Source organism: Nematolebias whitei, chromosome 17 (assembly GCF_014905685.2).
Source record: "Nematolebias whitei isolate Nwh7 chromosome 17, NemWhi1, whole genome shotgun sequence".
NCBI classification, from domain to species: domain Eukaryota; kingdom Metazoa; phylum Chordata; class Actinopteri; order Cyprinodontiformes; family Rivulidae; genus Nematolebias; species Nematolebias whitei.
In genome coordinates this window covers 36150663-36175832 of record NC_056514.1, presented here as the reverse complement: position 1 = coordinate 36175832, position 25170 = coordinate 36150663, and the positions used below count along the sequence as shown (strand labels likewise).

Sequence of the window (25170 nt, the reverse complement as noted above, 5' to 3'; positions counted from 1 at the left end):
TTTAAAAGCCGGAGCATAAAGTCCGTTTAATTTGCCCCACATACAGTAACCCCCCAGAACCTCCACCCCCACAATATGGATGAAGCATGTCTTGAATGGATGAGTTCAGGTTGGACCTTTGGATTCCTTCAGTCATTCGGCTCTTATCCTAACGTGAACAAACTGTCAGCGAAGGAAACGAGGCCAAACAAATTAACCTAAATTTCACATCAGCAGCTGTACAATGTCCTGGTGTCTCTTTACACAACGTGACCGTTACACTGCTTCATGTTCAGGCCACCGTTTGAAGAATAAAACAGCTCAGCAACATTAGCAAACACAAAACTTGCTCTAACACAGTCAGTTTTACAGATATAAATCTAAAGTTTGGTGTGGCAGCAGCTAGGAGTCGTCATCATGCTCAGATCTTAAAGGCGGTGTGCAGCTTTTACATTTTTAGTTACCGTATTTTTCTGCCTATATTCAGTCGTAGTTTTTGCATAATTTGCATGCGCTGCAACTTATACGCCAAAGCAATGTATTTATGGATATTTCCCCCCCCCCATATTTATAAACTAATTTTTGACTGAGATATGACTGTTTTCATTTATTTTGACTAAAAATGTTGAACCCTACCATTTTCAGCCGCTAGATGGCACTTGAGTAGTATGGCATGCCGTTGTATCATGTAATAGGTAAACGTGGATATTAATGACACAATCGGCTTGCCATAACCTGCCACTTTGTGTAGCTCACCTGGAGCAACCGTCAAATCAGCTTCATTTTGCTGTGCCACCCCGGTGACACATTTGACCATTGAAGTGCGTTTTTTAAGTAAAAGTTCAACTGAGATACGCCTTTACTATAATGTTGAGCAAACAAATAATTGTTTAAGTGTTAATCTTGTTAAAGTCCTCCCATACATGCTCTTGTGGCTGCCATTTGGCAGCCAATCAATTTTTGCAACACCAGCCCACATTTCTGGGTTGTCACCGGTGACGCATAATAGATGCAATGTATACGGCAAAGTGATGTATTCGTGGATTTTTTCCACTTTATTCTCGTATTTTTTGGTCTATAATTCGTTTGCAATTTACATACCATGCGACTTATAGGTCGAAGCAACATATTTATGGATTTTTTCCCCATATTTATAAACGTTTTTTGGCTGACATATGACCATTTTCATTCATTCTGACTGAAAAAAAATTGAGCAGTACCACTTTCAGCCACTTGATGGCAACAGAGTAGTAATAGCAGTTTGGCATGCTGTTGTATCATGTAATAGGTAAACGTGGCTATAATGACAAATTCAAAAAAGTTCGACAAAAACAACTGGACTTGATTTATTATACTTTATACTTTATTGTTTTTGTCTTGAACTTTTTTGAATTTACCATGTCCTGGATGACTGAGAATCTTCACCAGCTTTGAATGAATCGATCGGGCTACCCAAGTACCCCCACCTTCTTTCTGCTCGCTGCTTGGACCGACCGTCAAACCAGCTGCACAGCCCCGGTGAAATTCAGCTGATTTGACCATTAAAGTGCATTTATTAAGGAATAGTTCAACTGAGACACACCTTTACTATCATTTTGAGCAAACAAATGATTGTTTTTAAGTGTTAATCTAGTTAAATTCTTGTTAAAGTCCTCCCGTGCACGCTCCCGTGGCCGCCATTTGGCAGCCCATCGATTTTTGGCACAACACCGGCCCATGTTTGCTGGTTGTCAGTGGTGACGCATAATAGATGCAACGTATTTATGGGTTTTTCCACTTTATTGGACATATTTGGACTGATGCAATTTATAGGGTGGTGGGACGTGTACGACGTAAAATACGGTACTCTTCAGCATGAAGATGGCTGTTAGTGTGACAATCGGGGGTACGTGGCCTTTATGTTGCATACGCAGCTTCATAATGTGAGCAATTATCACCACGCCTGAATGCCTGCTCATCTCTCAACATTTTAGCTGCGTCCACCCAAGCAAGAGCACAGTCCCTGATAATTAAAGAAGCTCCATTGTGATGAGATGGAGCTGCCGTTCAGATGAGATCAGATGACCGGTGACCGTGTGGAGCGGAGGAGAAGGAGAGGAGGGGTCCCCGAGGGTGACCTCGGCCGGGCTCCGCTCACCAGCTGCTGCCTGAAACGAGACACCCGAGCCCCTCGGCTGCCATTCACCTGGATCACTTACCTGTCCGACACATGCTGCGCTGCACACAGAGATGCCAGCAGTATCCGTTTCATTCTCATTTTATTGTATCGGCATGCATAAACTGTTTTCTTTTAGGAAAAATCACCATAAAAGGCGAGTTTAAAATAAACTATTGACAGGAAGCTTTGCAAATAAATGTTCTTCAAAATAAAGTGTCCATGCAAAGCATGCGATATTATCAGCTTTGCCATTTTTGTTGACGAGTCATGTCCTGGTGCCGTGCTCAGATTGCTGCCTTCACTGCCCCGACGATGTGGGACTAAAACCTTTCAGAGTTATTGTTTTTCCTGAAGCGTCGATCTCTTCGAAGGAAACACAAGTTAGCAGATGAAAGCCTGAGTGTCCAGAGATTCAAACCCCCTGAACTATCTTCAGAGTAAAATGATAAACTCTAGTTTCATGCCAGACATTATTTTCTGGTTTAATTGTAGCTATTTGTTAAATTTACTCTGGAACTCATCCAGAGTGTTTATTGTGCAACCTCACTCAAAAAAGTTGAACCCTTGTTCAAAATGTAAATAAAAACATAAAGCAAAGATTTGCAGAGCTCATAAATTCTTTGTTCACCATGGAACGTATAAACAGTTTAAACTAGGGAATTATACAATTTATTAGGAGATTATGGGGTAATTTTGAATTTTATGGCAGCAACACATCTCAAAAATGTTGGGACAGAGGCAATAAAATGTCATAAAAGTAAGTGGTGCCAATAAGAAACAGCTGGAGAAACATTTTACAACTAAATAGATTAATTGGCAACAGGTCATTAAGACGACTGGATATAATAAAAAGCATTTTAAAGAGGCTGAATCTCTTAGATGTAAAGATGGGTAGAGGTTCACCAGTACGCAAAAAAACTGTGTATGTAACTAGAGAGTATGAAATGAAGCGAGGAGGTCCACAAGGAATCCAGGGTTTTACTCAGTGAAGTCAAGAGTCAGATGAAACACAGATGTCAAGGCTGAAACAAGTAGAGAGCACAAGGTAAGTTTTAACCATTCGATAATCACATGTAGAGGCACGAGCACCAGTACCAGGCATGTAATGCTCCAGCAGGGAGTAGAGCTATGCTACAGCCTCATGTACCGTATTTTCTGCCGTAAACGTTGCACTGCCCTATAAGTTGCATCAGTCCAAATATGTTTCATAAAGTGGAAAAATCCATAAATACGTTTTCAGTATTCAGTGTATAAGTCACAGGGCACGTAAATTATGCACACACACAAAAAACGCGACACATATTGCGAAAAATATGGTAATGCTGCAGCGGGGAGTAGAGCTATTCTGCAGCTTTATGTACTCCTGGCGCTCATCAGGGGAATGGTTGGCAGCTGTGGTTGTTTGGCGCCATCTTGGAACTTCAGGAGCTGCAGAAGAGCCGAACTCCCACTGTCTAAAAACAGTCGAAATTTTTCTAATAATGTTTTGGGAAGACTTTGAATTGAACATCTACATTTCATAAAATCAAAAGATTTAAAAAAAGCTGTAGAAATCTCTGAGCTGAACATGAACTTTGGATTGTCGTGATCTTCAGAGCTTCAGGAGTCACCACAATAAAACAGGTCTGACTCTGTTCTGGACATCACTGAACATGCTCAGGAACATCTCTGCAAATCACTGTCTGTAAATATAGTTAACTGTGCCATTCAAAAAAAGCTGTTTAAAACTCTATCATGAAAAAAAACAAATATCCAGAACCAAAGCTCATTTCAACGAACTGAGGTGAAGTGAAAACTGTTTGGTGGTCAGACAGGTTAAAGTTTGAAATGCTTTTTGGAGAAAAAAAACAGATGCCACATCCTCCTTACGGACAAAAAAGGGACCATCCAGTCTATTATCAATATGGAGTTCAAAATCCTGCCTCTCTGATGGTATGGAGGTGCATTAGTGCTTCTGACATGGGCAGTTTACACATATGGAAAAGCATAATCAATTTAGAAATCATATATACCGTATTTTTCAGCCTATAAGTCACATTTTTGCATAATTTGCATGCCGTATGACTTATAGGCCAAAGCGACTTATTTATGGATTTTTTTCCCATATTTATAAACCAATTTTTTGCTGAGATATGACCGTTTTCATTCATTCTGACTGAAAAAACAAATTCAACAATACCACTTTCAGCCACTTGATGGCAGCAAAATAGTAATAGCAGTAAGGCATGCTGTTGTATCATGTAATAGGTAAACGTGGCTATAATGACAAATTCAAAAAAGTTCAAGACAAAAATGACTGGACTTTATTTATTATACTTTATTGTTTTTGTCTTGAACTTTTTTAAATTTACCATGTCCTGGATGACTGAGAATCTTCACCAGCTTTTGATGATACAATCGGCTTGCCCAAGTACCCCCAAGCTGCTTGGAGCAAGTCAAACCAGCTGCACTGCCCCAGCGAAGTGCAGCTAATTTGACCATCAAAGTGCATTTATTAAGCAAAAGTTAGACTGAGACGCCATTACTATAATTTTGAGCAAATAATTTGTTTTTAAGTGTTAATCTTGTTAAAGTCCTCCTGTGTGCACGCTCTCGCAGCCGCCGGCCCACATTTCCGAGTTCGGTCCACATTTCTGGGTTGTCAGCGGTGACGCATAATAGATGCGACGTATATGGTGAAGCGACATATTTATGGATTTTTCCACTTTTTTAGACATATATGGACTGATGCGACTTATAGAGCAGTGCGACGGGTACGGAGGAAAATACGGTATATGTATATATGTTTTAGAACAACGCATACCTCATTTTCCGGCGTATAAGTTGCAGCTTTTTACATAAATTTGTCAATCCTGCGACATACAAGTTTTTTTTTTTCCATATTCATAACGCAATTTTTGTCTGACTTTAAATATTGAACTGCAACAGCGAGTCCTCCTGTGTGCGCTTTCTTCGCTCGTTCCGGAGAACTAGCGGCTCCGGCCGCAAAGGATGAATGGATGGATGGCGCCGCACTGCCCAGGCGAAGTGAAGCTGTTTTGACCATTAAATAAATGTATAATAAATGCGACGGGTCAGCGGTGTCTCATAATAAATGCGACTTATACGCCAAAGTGGCTTATATATGTTTTTTTCCCCTCATCGTGATGCTTTTTCTGACTGATGTGACTTATACGCAAGAAAATACGGCACTCCCTTTCAAACATCCTTTCAGGAAAGCCCTTATGACAAGTCAAGAAAATATAATTTCTCAAGCTTTTTGATTGTGTTTTACTAACAAGGCTGCCCTGTGCAAAGCATGTCATCACACAAATGTAAAATATAAGTCAGAAATCCTCGACGGCGTGCGTAAACGAATATCCATTCTACGTCGACGATTGCTTTGGCCTCAGCAGAAACAAATCTATCACCCGATTACGCCTGAACACCTCTACGGCAACAAAAGAGTGACAAACTGCCGCAGCTGTCATATCGGCGAGCCTCTGTTTGCATTCGACACAACTCGCACACAGTGACCCCCCCCATTTGTCAGAGTGGGACCTACAGAACAGGGAGGGACGCTGGATAAACAGTTATATGTTTCAGGTTGCTTATAATTTAACAACTCCTACACCTCTGAAAAGAAACTCAAATTAGCTGACTAACGAGACAAACTCGCCTCGTTCGCAGCTCCAGTTTTCACCGCCTGCCTTGTATTTTTTTACTCTACCCTGAAAAGCTCCATTCTGAGGGGTAATGTTGGATTTGTCTGCAACACCTCATTCGGGTCAGGCCAGTTCATCACGTTGGTTCCCTTCAGCAACACTTTGTCTCCACAGCTGTGGCCTCAGGTGATAAATAATTACTTAAATTCTCTGCCGTAGTGTTTGCATGCTGTCCCTTCACTCAGCACCGCGGCACTCTGACAGTTTTAATAATTAACAAGCTCCTTTTTACCTTTAGAGGTTTTTTTCTTGGCTACGTATCAACAACACCACAGGAAAAAAAAAAAACGAAAAACTTAGGGCTGTGTGTTTTAATCTGTGCTGGCATGTTTAAACATCCAGCTGTTTGGTAATTGTGTAAAAAGTTCCAGATACTTTGGCTTTCGGAGTCTGTTTTTAAAAAATAAAATAAAACGTTAGAGGAGTTTTTAAATGAATCGTCGGGTCGGTGTCTGTAATGAGTGAGGGACTTTTCATTTATTCATGAGGCAAACAGAAACGGTGCACTGAGTAGGAAAAAGTATCATAATTTATTTAAAGCTATTTGTTTCAGGTGTTTTATTTTTTTTAAACAACCCTTTATTTAATAGTTGATAATCCATCTCAGATTGGGCGATTCTTTTTAAATAAAACTGCTCTAACGCATTTTGCTTATAAGGATGCATAACGGCTCAGAAAGCGAGTTGAAATTAAAAAATAAATAAACAATTAAAGTCTTTGCACTGTTTAAAGAATTGCATGTGATCCGGTGCTTTTAAATCAAAACTTTAAACTAAGATCATTTCATGTTGATAAATGCTAAAGTTTTTGTCATTTTTTTTTAAAGTTAAATCTTGAAAATAACCATATGCACTCGTATCAGTTGGGAATAACTCTCAGCTGCTACCAAAACAAATTTTAGCTCAATATCTGTAAATTTGACCGAGTCATAACCCTTTTCTTGTTTAATAAGTGTTTAAAGTTTAGCTGTGGGGGCCATCTTGAATGGAGTTAACTCCAAAAGTCAGCGATTACGTTCTGAAAGTAAAGTACCTACAAAGCCCTCAACGACCTAGCTCCACCTTATATTCGAGATCTTATTGTTCCATATTTTCCTAACAGATCACTTCGCTCTCAGACTGCAGGTTTACTTGTGGTCCCTAGAGTTTCCAAAAGCAGAATGGGAGGAGGATCTTTCAGTTATCAGGCTCCTCTCTTGTGGAACCAACTTCCAGTTTCTGTCCGTGAGGCCGACACATTGTCCAGTTTTAAGACTTTACTTTTTGATAAATCCTATAGTTAGGGTTGGCTTGTTATGCTGCTATAGGCTTATAGGAGGACAAATTGACCTAATTTCCTTAAATGATTTGCTAAAATTTTATAGTTTTCATTTGATACTATTTCTGTCTTAACATGTGATTCTTGACCTGCCATTGTGTATCTGTTCCTCTCAAACCCAGCCGGTCGAAGCAGATGTCCGCTTGTCCTGAGCCTGGTTCTGCTAAAGGTTTCTCCCTCATGAGGGAGTTTTTCTTTCCCATAGTCGCCTTCATGCTTGCTCAAGATGAATCTGTTATGGTGTTAAACTCAAAACAGTCTGCTCCTCAGATAAATAATGTTATTAACTGATTTTTTAAAAATATATCTGAATGTTTCTGTTCAGTGTCCTGAGACGACTTCTGTTGTGACTTGGCGCTGTATAAATAAACTGAACTGAATTGAATTGAATTGAAAGTTGCAGTAAAAGACATTCAGCAAACAAAAAGATATTTTGGAGAAATGCTTGTTGACCTTCAAACCCCTTTTTGCTGTTTGCCTTATAATCAGAGCTGTAACTGTGACGAGCTTCACAATATTTGTCCAGTTTGTGACAGTTTAATGAAAGGGTCTGAAGGCCGACAGAAACACTAACTTCTCTCTCTCAGGAAAACTCCTCCAATGATCCGGTCATCTTGTTTAGTCTCTTACCTCCGAGTGGTGACAGCTCAAAGACCTGTCCAGAGGAGCTCTACCGCCATGCAAACAAACATCGGTAAGACGCCTTTTCATTTCCAACACTGTTCACAAGCTAATTTAAATTCAAGGTGTTGCTGTACCACAGAACCCCAGGACGGCTTTCATGCCAGAGTTGTAGACCAAGATCGTTTTATGTTGAAAAATGACAAAGCTGCAGTCATTTTGATCAAATCTGGACAATACCATCCATCTATTCATTTATTTTCTATAGCCCTGGTTGTAGGGTTGTGGGGGCTGCTACCACCTCCAGCAGTCTTTCTGTGACACAAACTAGTTGTGTGAATGTTTATGAAGCATTCACTCTATTGTGATCCGTTTTTCTTCTGTACGTTATTCAGTATCTTTCTCGTTCCACAATTTTTGAGCTATTTCAACAGATCGTAAATCAAAAGCTTGTTCAGGAAAAGGGTGCAATGACTTTTGGTATTGGTGCAACTTTAGCTTTTTGAAACATTTTAGCCTTTTCTGACACTTTTTTCCTAACAGGAAATGAACTGAGCTCATTTTACATCCTTCAAATCTTTAGATCCGCTTACATCCTTTTACAGCTTTTTCGGCTTCCTTGTGCAAATTCCAACTTTTTTCCAGCTACTTTTAGCTAATTTCAGCTGTTTTTTTTCAGATGTTTTGTGCTGCTTTCAGATTCGTTCTGCTTAATACAACATTTTTGTGCTTCTTCAAACTTCGTTCTGCTAATTTCAGTTAATATGCTCCTGTCAGCTTATTTATGAAAGTTTCAGCTTTTTCTGCTATTTCAGCTACTATTTAACTGTTCTATACTAATTTAAGCTTTTTCAGCTAATTCCACATATTTTGCAGTAATTTCAACAGTTTTCTGCTTAATTTTGTGAAAATGTGCTCTCTCTCCTAGTAATTTATGCATTTTTCTGCCTTTTTAGCTACTTTTCAGCTGTATTTTTGCTAATTTCTATATTTTCAGATAATTTCCACTTTTTTTGTTGCTATTTTCTGCTTCTGTTGGGCACAATTGTGCTCTTTCCAATCCCACCAGGCAATTTATGCTTTCTGCCTTTTTAGCTACTTTTCATCTGTTTTTTTTTTGTTGTTGTTGCTAATTTGATGTTTTTTTCCAGATAAATTCCACACATTTTTTATTGCTTATTTCTGCTTCTTTCAGCCCAATTGGGCAAACGTGTTCTTTCTGGCTTCTTCTGCTAGTTTATTTTCGGCTAGCTTTTCTTTTTTTTTTTGCTAATTTCATTTGCTTTGTTTTTTTTATTTATTTTTTTATTATATATTCAAGTTTTTTGTGGTAATTTCCTGCTACTTTCAGCCTAATTAACTTCTTTCTTCTAATTTCAGCTTGTTATGGTCCTTTCAGCTTATTTCTTTCAGTTTTTTCAGCTACTATTTTGCTGTTTTTATGCTAATCTTAGGTTTTTCAGCTATTTCAATTTGGTTCAGCCCAATTCAGCAAAATGTGCTCTCTTCACTCCCTTCTGGTAATTAAAGTTTTTTTTTCTGCCTTTTTAGCTACTTTTCAGCAGTTTTTTTGACAACAGTAGTTTCAGCTTTTTTCAGATAATTTCCATTTTGTGCTCATTTCTGCTTCTTTCAGCTTAACTTGTCAAATATATCTTCTTTCTTCTGCTAATTTAAGCTTGTACTACCTTTATTTTAAGCAATTTTTTTTGCATTTTAGCTAATTTCAGCAAGTTCTTCCACAATAAGCATTCACTCTGCATTTTTGCAGAAAATGTGATTTCTCTAGTTTTTGATAAGATTTTAAGCAAAAGTCTCACATCATGAGTGACACTTGGAGTATTTGTTTGAATTACTCTCAGCTACTATCAAACCAGTTTCAGCACTATATTTGCAAATGTGACTAAATTTTAGTCAATTTTCGTGTTTCACAAATCAGTTGCAGGGTTCTGCAGGGAACGTGCTCATGTGAACCAGAGGAAACAGAGGTTTGTTCCCCCATGTCCCTCTGTGGGGGGAGAGAGGTGGGGAGGCAGCCATGCTCAAAATCACAAGGGTCATGTTCCTTATGAGATGATGAAGACACATCTGAAGTGTGTGTGTGTGTGTGTGTGTGTGTGTGATTTCTTACTGCTGCTCTTCAAAGCGATCTCTTTTTAATCCCCTTTACAATTTTATACAGGCCATGAAGCTGTGGGCATTTCATGCACACACACATGCATGCTCAGACGATTTCCTGCTGCTGAAGGAAAATAAACATAATGTGTTTGCATGTGTGCAGATGTGTATTTGTGTCTTTTAGCAAAATATTCCATGAACCACTGGACGGATTTTAATGAAACTCGTGGAAAGTACTCAAACGTCTACAACTGGTTACCCGTTGGAGTTCAAGATGACCACCACTGCCAGTTAACCTTAATAAACACAAACATGGCTGAGCATCATCACCACAGCATCACATCATCAGCACAGGGTTGGACTTATAGAGAAGTGTATGAGAGCTAATTCCACCCAGGTGCTCCAGAAAATGATGTAATGGTGGAAAGAGTAAACAAAAAGGAAAATAGAAAAAAGGATCAAAGAGTTCTGAAAAGATACCAGAAATGTCTGTCATTCTGAACAGCTCAATCTTATAAGGAAAAAAAAAAAGAAAGTGGGAAGAGGAGAAATCCATGAACATGCGGTCGAGCTCTAAGTTCTCCCCTGGATTGCGCCACTGATCCCGAGCTGAATTCTCTCCGACGAGGTGGTCTGTGCGTCTTCTGCCAGTAGATGTTGTTCTTTACGTTTTCTCTGGACGCAGCGAGCCGCCCATCGGAGAACACATCGTGAGGACGAGAACTGTCTCCGCTCGTTACCGCGAGGAGCCATCGCCAGGGAGGCCACGCCGACCCACTCAGGGAGGAATGACACATTGAACACGTAATCAAAAGGACATCAACCCGAGCTCCCACAACGCCCTTTTAAAGTGCTGGCATCTTTTCAGCACGTTGTCAGTCGACACAAGCATCACTTTATTTATTTATTTTTTTCAGAATTTCTCCAGGACAAACTGGTTGTTGGTCAGGCTGAATATCAACATACTATAATTTACATTTGTCTGCACTTTAAGGATTCAAGGTTCGTTCTTTATTTGTCATTCGCCTCACATGCGGTACATGTGGTGGAACAAAATTGTGTACACAGGGTCCCAGTTACATCCAACAAAGTATAAAATGTAAAAGAAAAAACAGTAATAAGATCTAAGATATGTACTAAGAAAGTTCATGTTTGTGCTGATGTTCAATGTTTTATGTTATGAGTGCTTAGTGTATATTTAGTTGATGTTTTTCTTAGTTCATATCTTAGATGTTATTACTGTTTTTCTTATACATTTTATTGTTGGATGTAACTGGGACCCTGTGTACATAATTTCGCTCCACCACATGTACCACATGAGGTGCGAATGACAATAAAGAAACTCTGACTCTGAAGAAAAATGTTAATAAACATACACTAAGCACTAGTTACATAAAAACAACACGCCCAACAGCAGCACGAACATGAGTCTGCGTGAGCAGATGAGTACGAATGAACACAGCAACATGAAACGGATCAGCAGCAACATTGAAACAGATCAGCAGCAACATGAAACAGATCAGCAGCATCATGATATGGTTTTTCACAGTGATTATTCTGGTTTGAGATTCGTGAGTCTAACAGCCTCAGGGTAGAAGCTGTTCCTCAGTCTAGTGGTTCTACACTTAATGCTCCTTAAACTCCTGCCTGAGGGGAGTGGGGCAAAAAGTGTGTGTGCTGGGTGGGTGGGGTCCTTCATGATGCAGGTGGCTCTCTTTCTGCATCTGGAGGTGTAGATGTCTGTGATGGTGGGGAGACTGACTCCAACATCTTCTGTGCAGACTTCACCACTCTCTGCAAAGCTTTTCTTTCTGCAGCTGTGCAGCCTCCATGCCACACATTGATGCTGGAGCACAGGATGCTCTCCACTGCACACCTGCAGAAGGAGGTGAGGACTGAGCTTCCCAGACCAGCTCGTCTCAGCCTGCTGAGGAAGAAGAGTTTCTGATGATCTTTCTTGATCAGGCTGGTGGTGTTGTTGCCCCAGATGAGGTTGTTGTTCATGTGTACACCCAAGTACTAGTAGCTGGAGACCACTTCCACTGCAGATCCTCTTATGTTCAGGGGGTGTAGGTGTGTTTGTTCCTTCTGAAGTCCACAACCATCTCCTTCATCTTCTTCACATTGATGTGAAGGTTGTTCTGCTTGTACCAGCTCTCCAGGTGTTCCACCTCTTGCCTGTAGCTGGACTCATCATTGTTTGTGATGCATCCCACCACCGCTGTATCATCTGCAAACTTTACAATGTGACAGCCTGGATGGGTAGCTGCACAATTATCTGTGAGCAGAGTGAACAGGGGAGGGCTCAACACACATCCCTGAGGGGAGCCAGTACTGAGGGTTTTGGTGGAGGAAAAGAAGTTGTGGATCTTCACTAACTGTGGTCTGTTTGTTAAATAGTCTAGGACCCAGTTGCAAATGGAGGGGCTTAGTCCTAGTGTGAATAGTTTGTCCATCAGGGTTTGGGGGATCATGGTGTTGAAGGCAGGCGTGAAGTCCACAAAGAGCATATTCTGATATGGACGTAGGAGTCCTGCTCCAGGTTGGTGAGAGCAGTGTGGACCACAGAGGAAATGACATCCTCTGTTGATCAATTCTCACGGTATGCGTACTGGTGAGGTTCCTTGTTGATGTTGATGGTTTTGATGTGGGTCGTGACCAGTTTTTCAAAGCATTTAGCGACTATCGGGGTGAGGGCTACTGGCCGATAGTCATTTACAGTTTCAAGGATCAGATATTTTTTACTTAAATGTTTCTTCTAACTGTGGACAACGTATAGAACATATTCTCAAATTCAAACTTTGACATTCTCAGTACTGTACAGATTAGGAGCAGTTTTTGTTTTTTGCTGAATGAGGCTTTTATATGACACATGAAAAGATGAAATACACTTTGCTGTACATTTTGTAGTCTGATCATTGAAACTATATGTTTTGTAATGAACATTACAGTGAAATGATTCATATTCTGCATGCTGTGGTTGAGTATAAACTTTGCTTTGATCATGTGAAGCCAAAACCAACTTGCTTTTCATTTTGACTCGTTAGAACAAACGGTACTCTTTGTTTTTAGATGTCAAATCCTCTTTGTTTTCATTCCAAGAAGAGAATAAAATTTTAAATAATGTCTTATGTCCAGCACAAGGATAATAGAATAAAGACAAAAATGGAACACAGTACAATGCAAAACAGAGCCAAAAGTTAAAAAGTAACAAAAGTTGTCAATACCCAAAGTAAAACTCAATTGAAAATATTACAAAAAGAAAATTCTTGAGTTCTGCATGACTTTGCTGAAGCTTTTGTTAAAAAAGTTTCTGTTGAGTTATTAAATCTAATAGATTGGAGAGTCTGAGTTTAACAAACCACGAGTTCTTACTTCAAGAACAATTTTACAAATAATGTTCTTCACAAGAAGAGAACCATGTTTTAAGAAAGGCATATCTTGGGCATTTATGTTTTCCCTATGCTTACACATGGTTTAGCATATTGGCAACCTTTTTTATACAAGTCAAGCATTATGAGAACTATATAAATTACAGTATCGTCTGCATACGATTGAATTTTACAATTAGCTGCAGATGAAAGATGCCTGATATAGAACATAAATAATGGCTGAATGTTGAATCTTTGTGGAACACATGTTAACAACTTGCCAACAGATGATTTATGAATTTGTATGCCAACAACCAATTTCAACAATATAAGTGCAAAGGCATGTAAGAAAAACATAAAGCTAGAGATTTGGGATATCATTCAGTTTTATTTATTCATTTTCTATAAAAAAGAAACCGTCCAGATGATTCGACTGAGAATTATTGGATTTGGTATCTGGATGATTGAGCATGAACTTTGTTGCCTTGAACCACTTTGGCTGTGGCTGCCTGCCTGGGAGGAGTCGAGAAGGGACAGGATGGCCCCCCAGAAACCATATTAGCTCCAGCAAACTGGTTGGTCCACTTAAAGAGTTTACTGCTTGGTGGGGAAACAGTTTACTGAAAACCTGGACAGTTTCTTTTTTTTATAGAAACGTTTCGCCCTCTATCCGGAGGGCTTCATCAGTCAGAGATGACCCGACTGAGAATTATTGGTTTTGGTACCTGGATGATTGAGCATGAACTTTGTTGCATTTGGTTTTAGATTTACTGTAAACTTGCACAAAGTCCCAGTTCTGTATTCCAGCATTTGATTTGTGAATATCTAGCCTTCAGTAGGATCAGAATATTTATTATCTTATGCGAACACTGCATGTTTGAGTCAGAGACAGAAGAGCACTGTTCTAAATGTCCAAACATTCACAGTTCACACAAAGTTGTATCAAAGTTTTAGGATTCGAAGAAGCTGCCACCTTATCAGAAAAACAAATCCTCGTCTCTTCCTTTAACTCTCTGCCTCGGAGGCTGGACAAAGATAAGCAGAGACAATATGTCAAGGTGTACAGGAGGAGATAGGCCGGGAGCAGCCAGGCAGAGTTATGCTTCTGCAGGCAGCTGAGCTTATTAGATATGTGAACAGTGCTGGAATAACTTCAACAGTTATTATTGTTGCAAATTTGGTAATAAATGCCAAAATTTCAAAATATTTTAAGGCAAAAAGTAGAAAACACACATTACAATATAGATAGAGCATCTTTAATTCAAGGGGTTCTTTAAAAATGGCTTCAGAGCATAACATTCTAAACAGCTCAGATTGGTGACAAATACCTTTTCAACCTTCACCTCCCTCTTTTCTGATACAAAAACCCACTCCTGGCTGTATTTATTTTCAGGTGTATCAGCTTTCAAAACGTGTCTCACACTGCAAGCAGTGGAAATTAGAAACACACTTCAACCGTTGTTCTCATGTTCCCTGGTTTTAAAACAAACCTCCACATAGTTTCAGAGAAAAATAAAAAAAGGCCAGTGACATGGAGTGTATTGACTTCACCAGGAGGCATGTTGAGGAAATCGGAGTCCCAGTTTTGAAAGGCCTCTTGGAGGTCTTTTCCCTCCAGTGGCGTAGATGTTGCTTAAATAACAACGGGCGCTGTCTTTGCCTGTGGCTTCATTAACCGAAGGCGGGGAAACGACCCTTGAAATAACAAACCCACAGCTCTGAAACTGAACTCGAGTGTCCCCCAAACTGCATTCATCTCTGTTGATCAGAAACATACAGACAAGATACGGATGACTTGAAAACTGAGGTGTTTTAAAAGTCGTTAAAGCAAAACTCGAAGTGTAATAATCAAAGCAAACGAGTTATTCAAAATACAAACTGCTTTTCACTTTCTAAATAAATACATTTCAAAAATACATGAACATTTCTCATCACTTTGTATTATTGTGAAAACCAACAACAATAAATTGTAAAAGCAGCTGTTTAAAAATGTTACTTTAACTCACACAGTAGTTTTATTTTACTTAAATCCCCCATAATTCTTCCATTCTCCTATAAAAACAATCTTGGCTTCATGTTTTATTTTTAAACTATGAAACAAAAGCTGCTTCTAATAGTGCAGGGAGACATGACGCAAAGATTTCAACAACTCAAATAAAAAGAAACAATAAAGAGCGTAGATGAAGGATTTATAAAACACAGTTATTGCATATCTGAGGTGGAGATTTCCACCTCCTGCAACAGTTGCATATTGCTTAGTGAGGAGAGGCAGGAGCACTGATGGGAACAGAACAAGACTCGGAAAACGGTGTTAAAGTTCAGGTAAAAAGTCACAGTTGGAGGAAAAGCCCTGGGCATAGTTTCTTTTAGTACCGAGAGTAAATCTGATATAATATAATAACGTCAAAATCAGATTTTAAGAGGATAAAAATAAGGGTTAAACGTATAAAAACTTGGGGTGGGGGTTCTAATCTATTTTTTGATGTGTCACAATATGAACGGTTCAGAAAAGATTTAAAAATGTCTAAAACTGATGAATATTTAATAGAAATAATGGCATAATGAGAAGCGCAAAAGGTGGAACTTGAAGTGCGGAAACGAGACAAGAACTAACTGAGTCATATAAATAGCTCATGCTAAGTATTCGGAGTATTTTGGCTTCTATGAAGAGAAAATTAACGCTGGCTGGAGCCACATCAAGTTGTGCACATTTTCAATTAAAGGAGGGAAACTAAAGCTTCTAGCTGCTGCTGCTAACCACAGAGGATCATCGATGGAGCGATGATAAAATCTCTACCTAACCCGGAAAAAGACATGAATTACAAATTTCTTTGCAACTTTTTGTGAAGGATTAGCAGCCACTGGTTGAAAACCAGGACTGGTGTATTTTGTTTCACCGTTTGGAGCCACAAGAAAACATGATCCTAAGAGCCGTTACCCAATCTGATGGGACCTAAAAGACCCACTAATATATAAAGCAGGTAAAGTGGAGGATGTACTACACTGTTTCTGACCAGTTTTATTATATATAATTATGTATATATATTTTAGGCTCAGGGTTTAGTTTAAAGTGTGATTATGGGCGTAACAGTAATTGTTTTGTAATCTGAATTTTGAGGCACCTAAAGATAGTTTTAAAAGTAAAACGTGATAAAAACAATGTAGATAATTTAAAGAAAAGTCAAATTGTAAAAATAGTCAGAATGGCATTAAGTTTCTAGAATACAATCTTAAAAAGACAAATAATGGTATCTGTGAGTTTAAATATAATATTAATTTATGATGTTTTTAATTTATATAAATATACTATTTATAATTGTTTTAAAAAAAAACTACATTGTTTCATTTCTGACTTTGTTTTCATAACAAAACAACTTTAAACCTGGAGTTCTTGTTCCATCAAGTGTGTTCCTAAATCATCTTCAATTATCCCAGCCAAAGAAACGTCCGGTCATCTGGTAGAACTTCATGTTGAAGGGTCTGTAGAAGTCCCGTAGCCTCTGGACCACCTCAGGATCAATGTTCGGATGGGTTCGCCCTTTGGTTTTTCCCAGGCAGTGGGGCTTGCTGCTGCCCTCTGCTTTCTTCAGGCACGGGAATCCCTTAGTCTGGTTGAAGTAAAAGTGTTTGTCTGTGATGATCCTCTTGAGGCCCAAGAAGTCCTGGACCCGGCCCAGCTCTCCGGCCGGGTCGCTGATCAAACGCTCGCCGCTCACAAAGAGGATCTGGTCCATGGGGAAGTACTGCAGCCAATTGTCCAGGTGTTTGGCGTAGATGCCAATCTGGATGGCGCTCCACGAGGTGTCGATCAGACCCGTAGTCCTGTTTTTGAAGGTGAGGCTCTCAAAAGAGGGAATATCAGGCTTTTTGGACAGAGTCTGGGTGTAGTCTGAGATAGCTCTGGTTACCGGGTCCCTCACTACCACGATTAGTTTGGTGTCCCGGGACATGGCGGAGATCCTCGCTGGAGCTTCTCTGGTCACAAAGTAGCTGGGGGTTTTCTCCATAGTGATCTGGCCCTCCAGGGTTTTTGGCATCAGATCCCTGAGAGACAGGAAATGAGAATTTATTTGACCGTCAGCTTTGACTGAAGAGTTTTTTAGAGCAAACAAATCATTTTTATATCGATAAATATTCCAACTGGATGAACTTCAATCCAATCAATCAAGAACAACACTGGAAAGTTGCAGTTGTATATAGGCACACAAATGATAAAAAAAATATAAAATATCCTTTTGTGATTGGAAAAAAAGCACAAATCCCCAACCCTGTCACCTAAAAACCCCTTTGTTTGGAAATTGGTTTTATTTCCTTATTAGTAAAAACACATTTTTAGTAAAAAGTACATCAATTTTTTTAGGTAATAGTAAACATCCACTCTTTGTTATTCCCTCCTAACTTTTACTTCTAATCATGCTGCCTTTGCTGCACCTTCGAAGTAGGAACCTGCAAATTATTTTTGACACGTAAGATATTTTAAGCATAACAAAGAAATGTTTATACACTTTTATGGATAAAAACCTTGACTTTCAGCTTGTTGTCTGGCCAGACCAAAGACACTTTGATTATTTATCACCGAATGAACCATCAATGAATAACTAATATAAAAAAGGTTTATTATCTAAAATGGGATCATGTGAGCAACAGTTATTTACACTGGCTTCTAAAAATGTAAGGAAACTTCAATAAATGGCTAAATTTCAGTAAAGTTCTTCAACACACATTTTTGCACAAATTGTGATTTCTGTATTTTGAAACAAAATATAAATGTTACAGATTATTTAATGTGTTTATCCCAATGAAAATAATCCCTTCACAACCACATGGTTCCACTAAAATAGCTCCTTCAATTAAAACACAATTTGTTTTTGTCGATTGAATTTTTTATTTTTCTCACTCCTCTTTTGCCACGTTCCCTCTGCTCAGCCGCCGTGAGGACAGTGACCTTAAGCAAAGCGGGTAAAAGTAGCTCATGAATGATTAACAAAACCCTCCCTCTACCATTTAGCATCTCTGCAGAATAGAGTTTTAAAATTCACCAAAGTACAGAATGCAAACGTCAATTATTTATCTGCTCAGTTGGTGCTGCTTCACCGCGAGGACGGACAACGGCTAAGTGGCCCAGGCTGCTCTGGGGGTAAACAAAAGTTTGCCACCTGTGACAAAACTGTTGAGACTCCAAAGGAGGGAACATCTCTAAAAGATTCTCGAGACTTCTCCGTGCTTCATTGTGGTTCAGAGGATCACCCATCGGCAAACGCCAACACGTACGATCAAAGGACAGCTTCCAATTGCCAGTAAGAAAGAGACGCCGTCATTGCTCTGAGGCTGGGAGGAAATCATGCTCCGTTTAATGGACACGGAAGAAAACGAGGCGCTGAGATGTTTGCTGTGACTGAGCGTTACACAAACTCACCTCATTTTAAAGACACTAACTGTCAGGACGAATGTGATCTTTTTTGTACTTGCCAACACAAACTCTAATTATCGCCACAACCATAAAAAACACAAAAATGGCTATAACTATATAAATTTTATATATTTTGAATTAAATTGATTCCCAACACACATTCTAAGAATTAACAGATTGCACAATACCATCCATCCATTATCTTTTATCTGCTTCTAGTGTTGTAGTCAAGACCACCTAACCCAAGACCGTCAAGACCAAGACCAGAGTGTACTGAGACCAAGTCAAGACCAAGACCGAGGGAGGGTGAGACCAAGTCGAGGCCAAGACCTCATGTCTTGGAGCTCAATCTTTTCACAGATTATCTGTACTGGCTTACTTTCACTCCTGGTTGTGACATTACGTTCTGTTGTCTGTATTGTTCTGTTGGTACAGAACCACGTGCGAGTGAAAGGGGGTGGGCATGACAGCGGTAACGAAAACATGTATTTAGCAATGAGTCACGTTAATGCTTGGATTTGAATCAGTACATTTTGCATCCAATAAAAACAAAGACGTTAACAAATAAACTGGACAATATTCTAGAAATTTAGTGATATTTCCACAGTTGTGGTCTTGAAATGAAATCCCGAGTCCTCAATGTTCGAGACCAAATGAGGTCGAGTTCGAGACAAGACCAAGACCATCAAAAGCCGGTCTCGAGTACTACAACACTATCCGCTTCTTCCTTTTCAGGTCACAGGGGTCACTGGTGCCCATGTCCAGCTATCACTGTGCGAGAGGCGGGGGACACCCTGGACAGGGCTCCAAACCAAAACAAACCAATTCAAGATGGCTCCCACAGCTAACTGATACTAGAAACCCCCAAATGGCTTTCATTAAGTTTAGAAAAAATAGGGACAGTGAATTTAACAAGTTAAAGTATTAATTATGTAACACCAAGTATTTCTGGAAGTGGAGATTTCCCCTTAGCTGAAAAAAACAAATTCTGTTGAGACAAAAACCTCAAACCTCCAACAAACCATGACATAAACGTGTCAAGAAAATTTATCACAAAAGCATTTGTTTAGCAAAATGTCATTGTTAGATTGTAAATAATGTTGGGGTGTTGGTGTAAACCTTTTGTTTGTGTTTTTTGGAGGAACTCATTTAAGCAACAACTTTAAGGTTTTATAAAACATTGAACAAGTTTAAGTACTTCATTTTGGACACCTTTTGGACTGTCTGGTTTCACTGCATGTTGAATAATTCCACAGATGTACTAGTTTAGGGAATAAGTAGTGACACCAAAGAGTTCTGATAAACCAGAGAAGGATAAGTGACAATGGACTGGGTCTGCCATTATCACCCAATTTCCTTTTATTGCTGTCAATGAACCAGATTTCCATAGTCATTAAAAGAGAAATGAGGCTTCAAAATAAAAATAAAACTTATACAATCTGATCTGATAATGTATACATTAAAGGCCAATGTTGAAAGTACAATAGTTGGGGCCAAAGGTAAAATAAACCTTAATCGATGAAGTGATGCTCAGGTATGTCTTCATCAGTTCTTCTTATAATTACTCCAGGCTTTTAGACATTTCGAGGCTCAGAATATGAAGTGAGCCAGATTTTCAGGCTAATGTCAGAACAAATCCAGTCACAGAGGTTTAGTGGATCTTCTCTTGGAGGAGCAGCCCATGAGGTCAGGAAATGGTTGATACCAGCAACAGCATTAACAAATGTGCACCCACATGTCGACATCAGCCTGCATCACTGACCATCATTCAACCTGAAGAGTCCTCAGTATCTGGGACGTTTGTGTAAAGAGGAACCTAGACTAGGCTCCTTTCATCTCATATTAGGCCTGCCTCATCACACCTACGGTCCCGAGTGAATCGTACGATGGTACTTTAGAAAAAAAACAATACCTGGGGTTAAAACAGTTACCAAGCTGGCAATAACAAAATGGAATGTAGTATAATTATTGATAAACCGAGGACACCAAACATGCAGGGAGTCTGAATGTCTAATTTGTGATCAAGCTGATTTGGGAGCAACTTGAGCTCATAAAAGCTACATCGTCTCATTGTAAATGAGGACTTTATTGTGTTATGAAAAAGAAATGAGTCTGTACTAAGGGAAGCATCCATATTTGATGGTGGGCATCAAGCTTGTTCTGTGGTTGATGCTCTTGCAGCAGTGATGCAGTTAACCTGGGAACTTGGGGGTTCTCAGGGAGGTACGGTATGTTGTGATCGGGACAACATAAAGTCAGCTTTGTTTGGAAATATAGAAAGTTAAACAACTCGTGTATTCTGCTTGGTGCAAATTTTTAAGGTTTTGGGAGTGCATTTGTGAAATGCACCTGAGATTCCATCCATCCATCATCTTTTACCCGCTTCTTCCATTTTGGGTCACAGGGGTCGCCGGTGCCCATGTCCAGCAATCACTGTGTGAGGGGCCTTGCCATGATTTCTAATTCCTCTTTTGAGCTTGCTATAAGGGTGGTATTGTCTGCAGAGTGGATGTTCCAGAAGGTTCGACCACCTATGATACATTCACTTCTCTCTGGGAGTTCTTCCACCAGTCTCATGATGTTTTCACCAATGGTATGGAACAAAAGAGGTGAAAGCAAGCAACCTTGCCTTACTCCTTTTTTGAGCTGAAAGCTGCCTGTGTGTTCTTCTTCAACTCTTAACTGTCCCCTAAGCATTCTTGACCAATCCATACAGTGTTTCCAATACTATCATCCAAGGAGGGTGCCCCGCCCAGTCAACAGAACCTAGCACACTGCCTACCGAAATGTTCTTCAACCACAACTCTGCATTTTGAAAGACTAATAAGTTTTGCTACATCAAAATGTGAACAATGAATCACTGGAGTGAATCACTAACACCAAGAACTGCGTTTAATGTTGAGATTCTCCTTTTTCCCCCCACTTATATATAAAATCCTTGTTTTAAGTGTTTGATTCTTTCCTCACCCTGCTGTCTACTCTCCATGTTTGTATTTTCAGTCAATGCAGCTTTTAACTTTTGCTTTTCTTTGTGTTTCTTCCCATAAAAAAACACACCTGGACCCTTCCTCCTGTGTTTGTCTCTTTCCTGTCCTCTCAAACTCCAGCAGGTCAAGGCAGATGTCTGCCCACCCTGAGCCTGGTTCTGCTGGAGGTTTCTCCCTGTTAAAAGGGAGTCATTCCTTTCCACTGTCATCAATGTGCTGCCAAGGATGGGGGATTGTGATTAAGTGAAGATTTAAGGCAATCTGCTGGCATCCTTAAACAGATAACTTTTACCTTTTTTTTTTTTTACATGTACATACTGTATGTGAATGTGTTGTATTTCATTAAGATTAAATTTACTCTATTTAGATTTGGATTTTTGATTGTACTAGTTTTGTCTTTTGTTTAGTGACCTGAGATGACTTGTTGTGAATTGGTGCTATTTAAACTGAACTGAATAGAAAAACAGACTGGGTTGGATGAAAAGGCCAGTTTTTCGTACAAAAACGTTTAGTGTTTTCATAAATGAATGTTATTTTTAAAATATATCAATTTATTTTAACTCCTGAAAGTACCTACTGCACAATAAGGATATTGCTCAAAAAGACAATGTATTTCTCGGTTTTCTTTTATCTATTCAGTGAAAGATAACATAAAAAAAATCTTCTTAAAAAAAACTCATTTTTCTTTCTACTTAAAATAAAGGTGTGTTAATGTGTAACTGAGGTTGCGAGTCACTTTGACTTTAAAAAAAAAAAGGCACGATGAACATTGAGATTTACTGTAAATGAGCTACACGTGTATTTATTTCCACTGTACAAGCAGCAGCTTGCAGCTTTATCCAAAGAAAACCTCAGTGGCAGCGGTACTGTAGGTGATGTAACGGATGACAAAGTGCTTCTGATTTACCGCGGCTCCAGATTTAGCTTTGATGTCTTTACAGAACTGCTAAAACACAACTCCCAAAGCACGCTGACGCATGAAACACGAGCAGGAAACAAGCTGCAACCCCAAACATGGCGCATTCGCCTTAAATCAACTTTACTGCCTTGGCGTACGTTCAGGTGCTGGGGTGAAGCAAGACAAATATTAAGAACGACTGATGTTTAGGACATAATAACAAAACAGTTTGTGTACATGACAGAACTTTACTAACTGTAATTGTACATCATTTCTCTCATGTGGAACTAGCTAGCAGGAAAAAGGATGCCAAGACCGTCTCTGGCAACTCTTTTTTTTTTTAAGACACAAATCCAGTGTTGAGTGTAACAGGCACTATATCACTCAATGAGTCCTTTGTAAGCTTGTCTATAAACTTGGAAATAAAGGGTCTGATGCATTGCTGCTTTCTCCACTCAATGAGTTTTACTTGCAAACCTGCTCAAGTCTGCAGTCATGCACAACTCTGACTCATGTCTCGATACGAGAAAACAAATGAGGGCACCGCACGGTCTCTCTCTTTACAGTGATCATGTTCGTGCATAATACGGTGGCATGAAATGAATCGAGTTAAATGTTAAAACACAATCAGCTCCGACTGGGCCATTTTCTTGTTAGCCTTGACCTTTCAGAGAAGAGTTTGGATCTCAGCCAAGGTCTGTCAATTTGAAGGTAGTTGTGAAAACTCTTGAGGCAAGTGGGCAAAACACTTCTCCCCCCACCAACCTTTGATTCATTTTTCTTCTTGCAGCAGGGAGCTCTGGCAGGTATAAATACACTCCCACAGCGTGCCCCGGCCACCGCCACCCGATAATAATCTTGTAATTGGCTCAATATTTCTGCTGTTTGCAGGCGAAGGAAGGGCCAGCCTGCCCGCTCTAGGTGGCTTGGACTCACCAGATATTTTCCAGGTCAGTGGATGCTTGAAGAGGTCACTGGATAAAGGAGGAGGAGGAAGCAGGGGGTGATTTAGAGTAATGACCAACGTGCGGTGGTGGGAAAACCCACTCCCTTCAGCTAGGAGCCTTACTGCTTTGTCAGCCTTGCGTGAAAACAGTCCTTTGCCTGCCCTGTGGGCCGTAATTGCCGGCAGTGCCGCCATGCATAAAGTGGCCCAAAGGAAAACAGGTTAGATGGGATGTTGGAGTGTTAACAGCCAGTGAAAAGTTCTCAGGGAACTTATGGAAACAGCAGAAACAGACAAGTTTTCTATAAACTCTGACTGAACCGTCCTTAGCAGCATTTTCCCTAACATTATTCAAGGGGCCCCCTGCCCCACTAATAGAACTGCCCACCCCCCATAAAGGTCAAGGCATATAATAAAATAGTAAATATCTGTACGTATTCACATGTGGCCAATTCACTGTGGTCGGGAGCACCGAGCGGATACATCATCACCAACTCACCTACTGCACCGCAGCCCTGATCTCCATGGGAAATTTTTAAAACTAAAATTAACATTCGATTAAATTCTAATGCGTCCGGAGCATCAATAGCGTGCAGACAAACACTACTTGAGCGTGTGACCAAATTCCTGCTAACATGGAGATCAGCTGCCACAGGAGCAAGCACAGCCTCTTTGAGTCTCTCTCTCTCTGACTCGCTGCTTATGAAGTTTCAGTTTTTGAAATAAAACAATATTAACACTAAAAGACATACATTTGATGTTTTACATTATTATATAACATTTTACAGTATGTTTAGCGTATATCTTAGATCTTTTAGCGTCTTTTTCAGGTCTCTCTTGTAAATAAGTCCTTGAGGGTCAATGGGATTTACCCGTCTAAATAAAGGTTGAATGAATAGATAGCGTACCATTTGGCGTATATCTTAGTTTATATCTTAGATCCTTATATACTATTTATTTTTATACTTTATATTTTTGCTATTGTTGGGACCCTGAGTACATAATTTCGTTCCACCTCATGTACCGCATGTGATGTGAATGACAATAAACTTGACTTGAACTTGTACGCTGAAGATTATAACAACGATGTCTTTGTTTAACTTGTGTGTACGTGTTTGTGTGACTGTTAGCAAAATATTTCATGAACCATAGGATGAATTTAAATGAAACTTGTAGATAATCATAAATGGATGCACAACTGACTAATGTCTTAAGTCAGCCTGATTCAAGATGGCTACCACAGTCAACTGACTTGGGAAAACACAACAATGTTATAACTTAGTCAATTTTACAGGCACTGAGCTAAAATTTGATGTGGTTAGAGTTGAGTCGTTTACAAGAGACACACTTCAAGTGTAACTTTGAAATAGAGTTTTGCCTAAAACTTGGCTACAAACTATTTAAGTTTACTTTTTGCGTCCGTTTGCAAAATCTCATAAACAACTGGTTGGATTTCATTGAACCTTTCAGGTAGTCATCCCTGCATGTGCATCTATAAATGGTTTACATTTGGAGTAAATCTAGATCAAGATGGTCATCACACCTAACTGATATTAGGCCTGTCACGATAACAACTTTTGCTGGGCGATTAATTGTCTCAGAAATTATTGCGATAAACGATAATATTGTTTGAAATGTGACATTAGTAATTGTCAAATTTA

General features: G+C 39.4%; 1 protein-coding gene across 1 annotated transcript in view; it reads right to left on the bottom strand.

Annotated features, from left to right (window-relative positions):
* Positions 1 to 16666: 16666 nt before the first annotated feature.
* si:ch211-216b21.2 (heparan sulfate glucosamine 3-O-sulfotransferase 3A1) overlaps positions 16667 to 25170 on the bottom strand; it is a 44854-nt gene continuing 36350 nt past the window's right edge. The window contains exon 2 of the mRNA XM_037691201.1: positions 16667 to 17312. Coding sequence (XP_037547129.1) covers positions 16691 to 17312 — 622 coding nt within the window. The 3' untranslated portion in view covers positions 16667 to 16690. The remainder of the gene's footprint in view (positions 17313 to 25170) is intronic.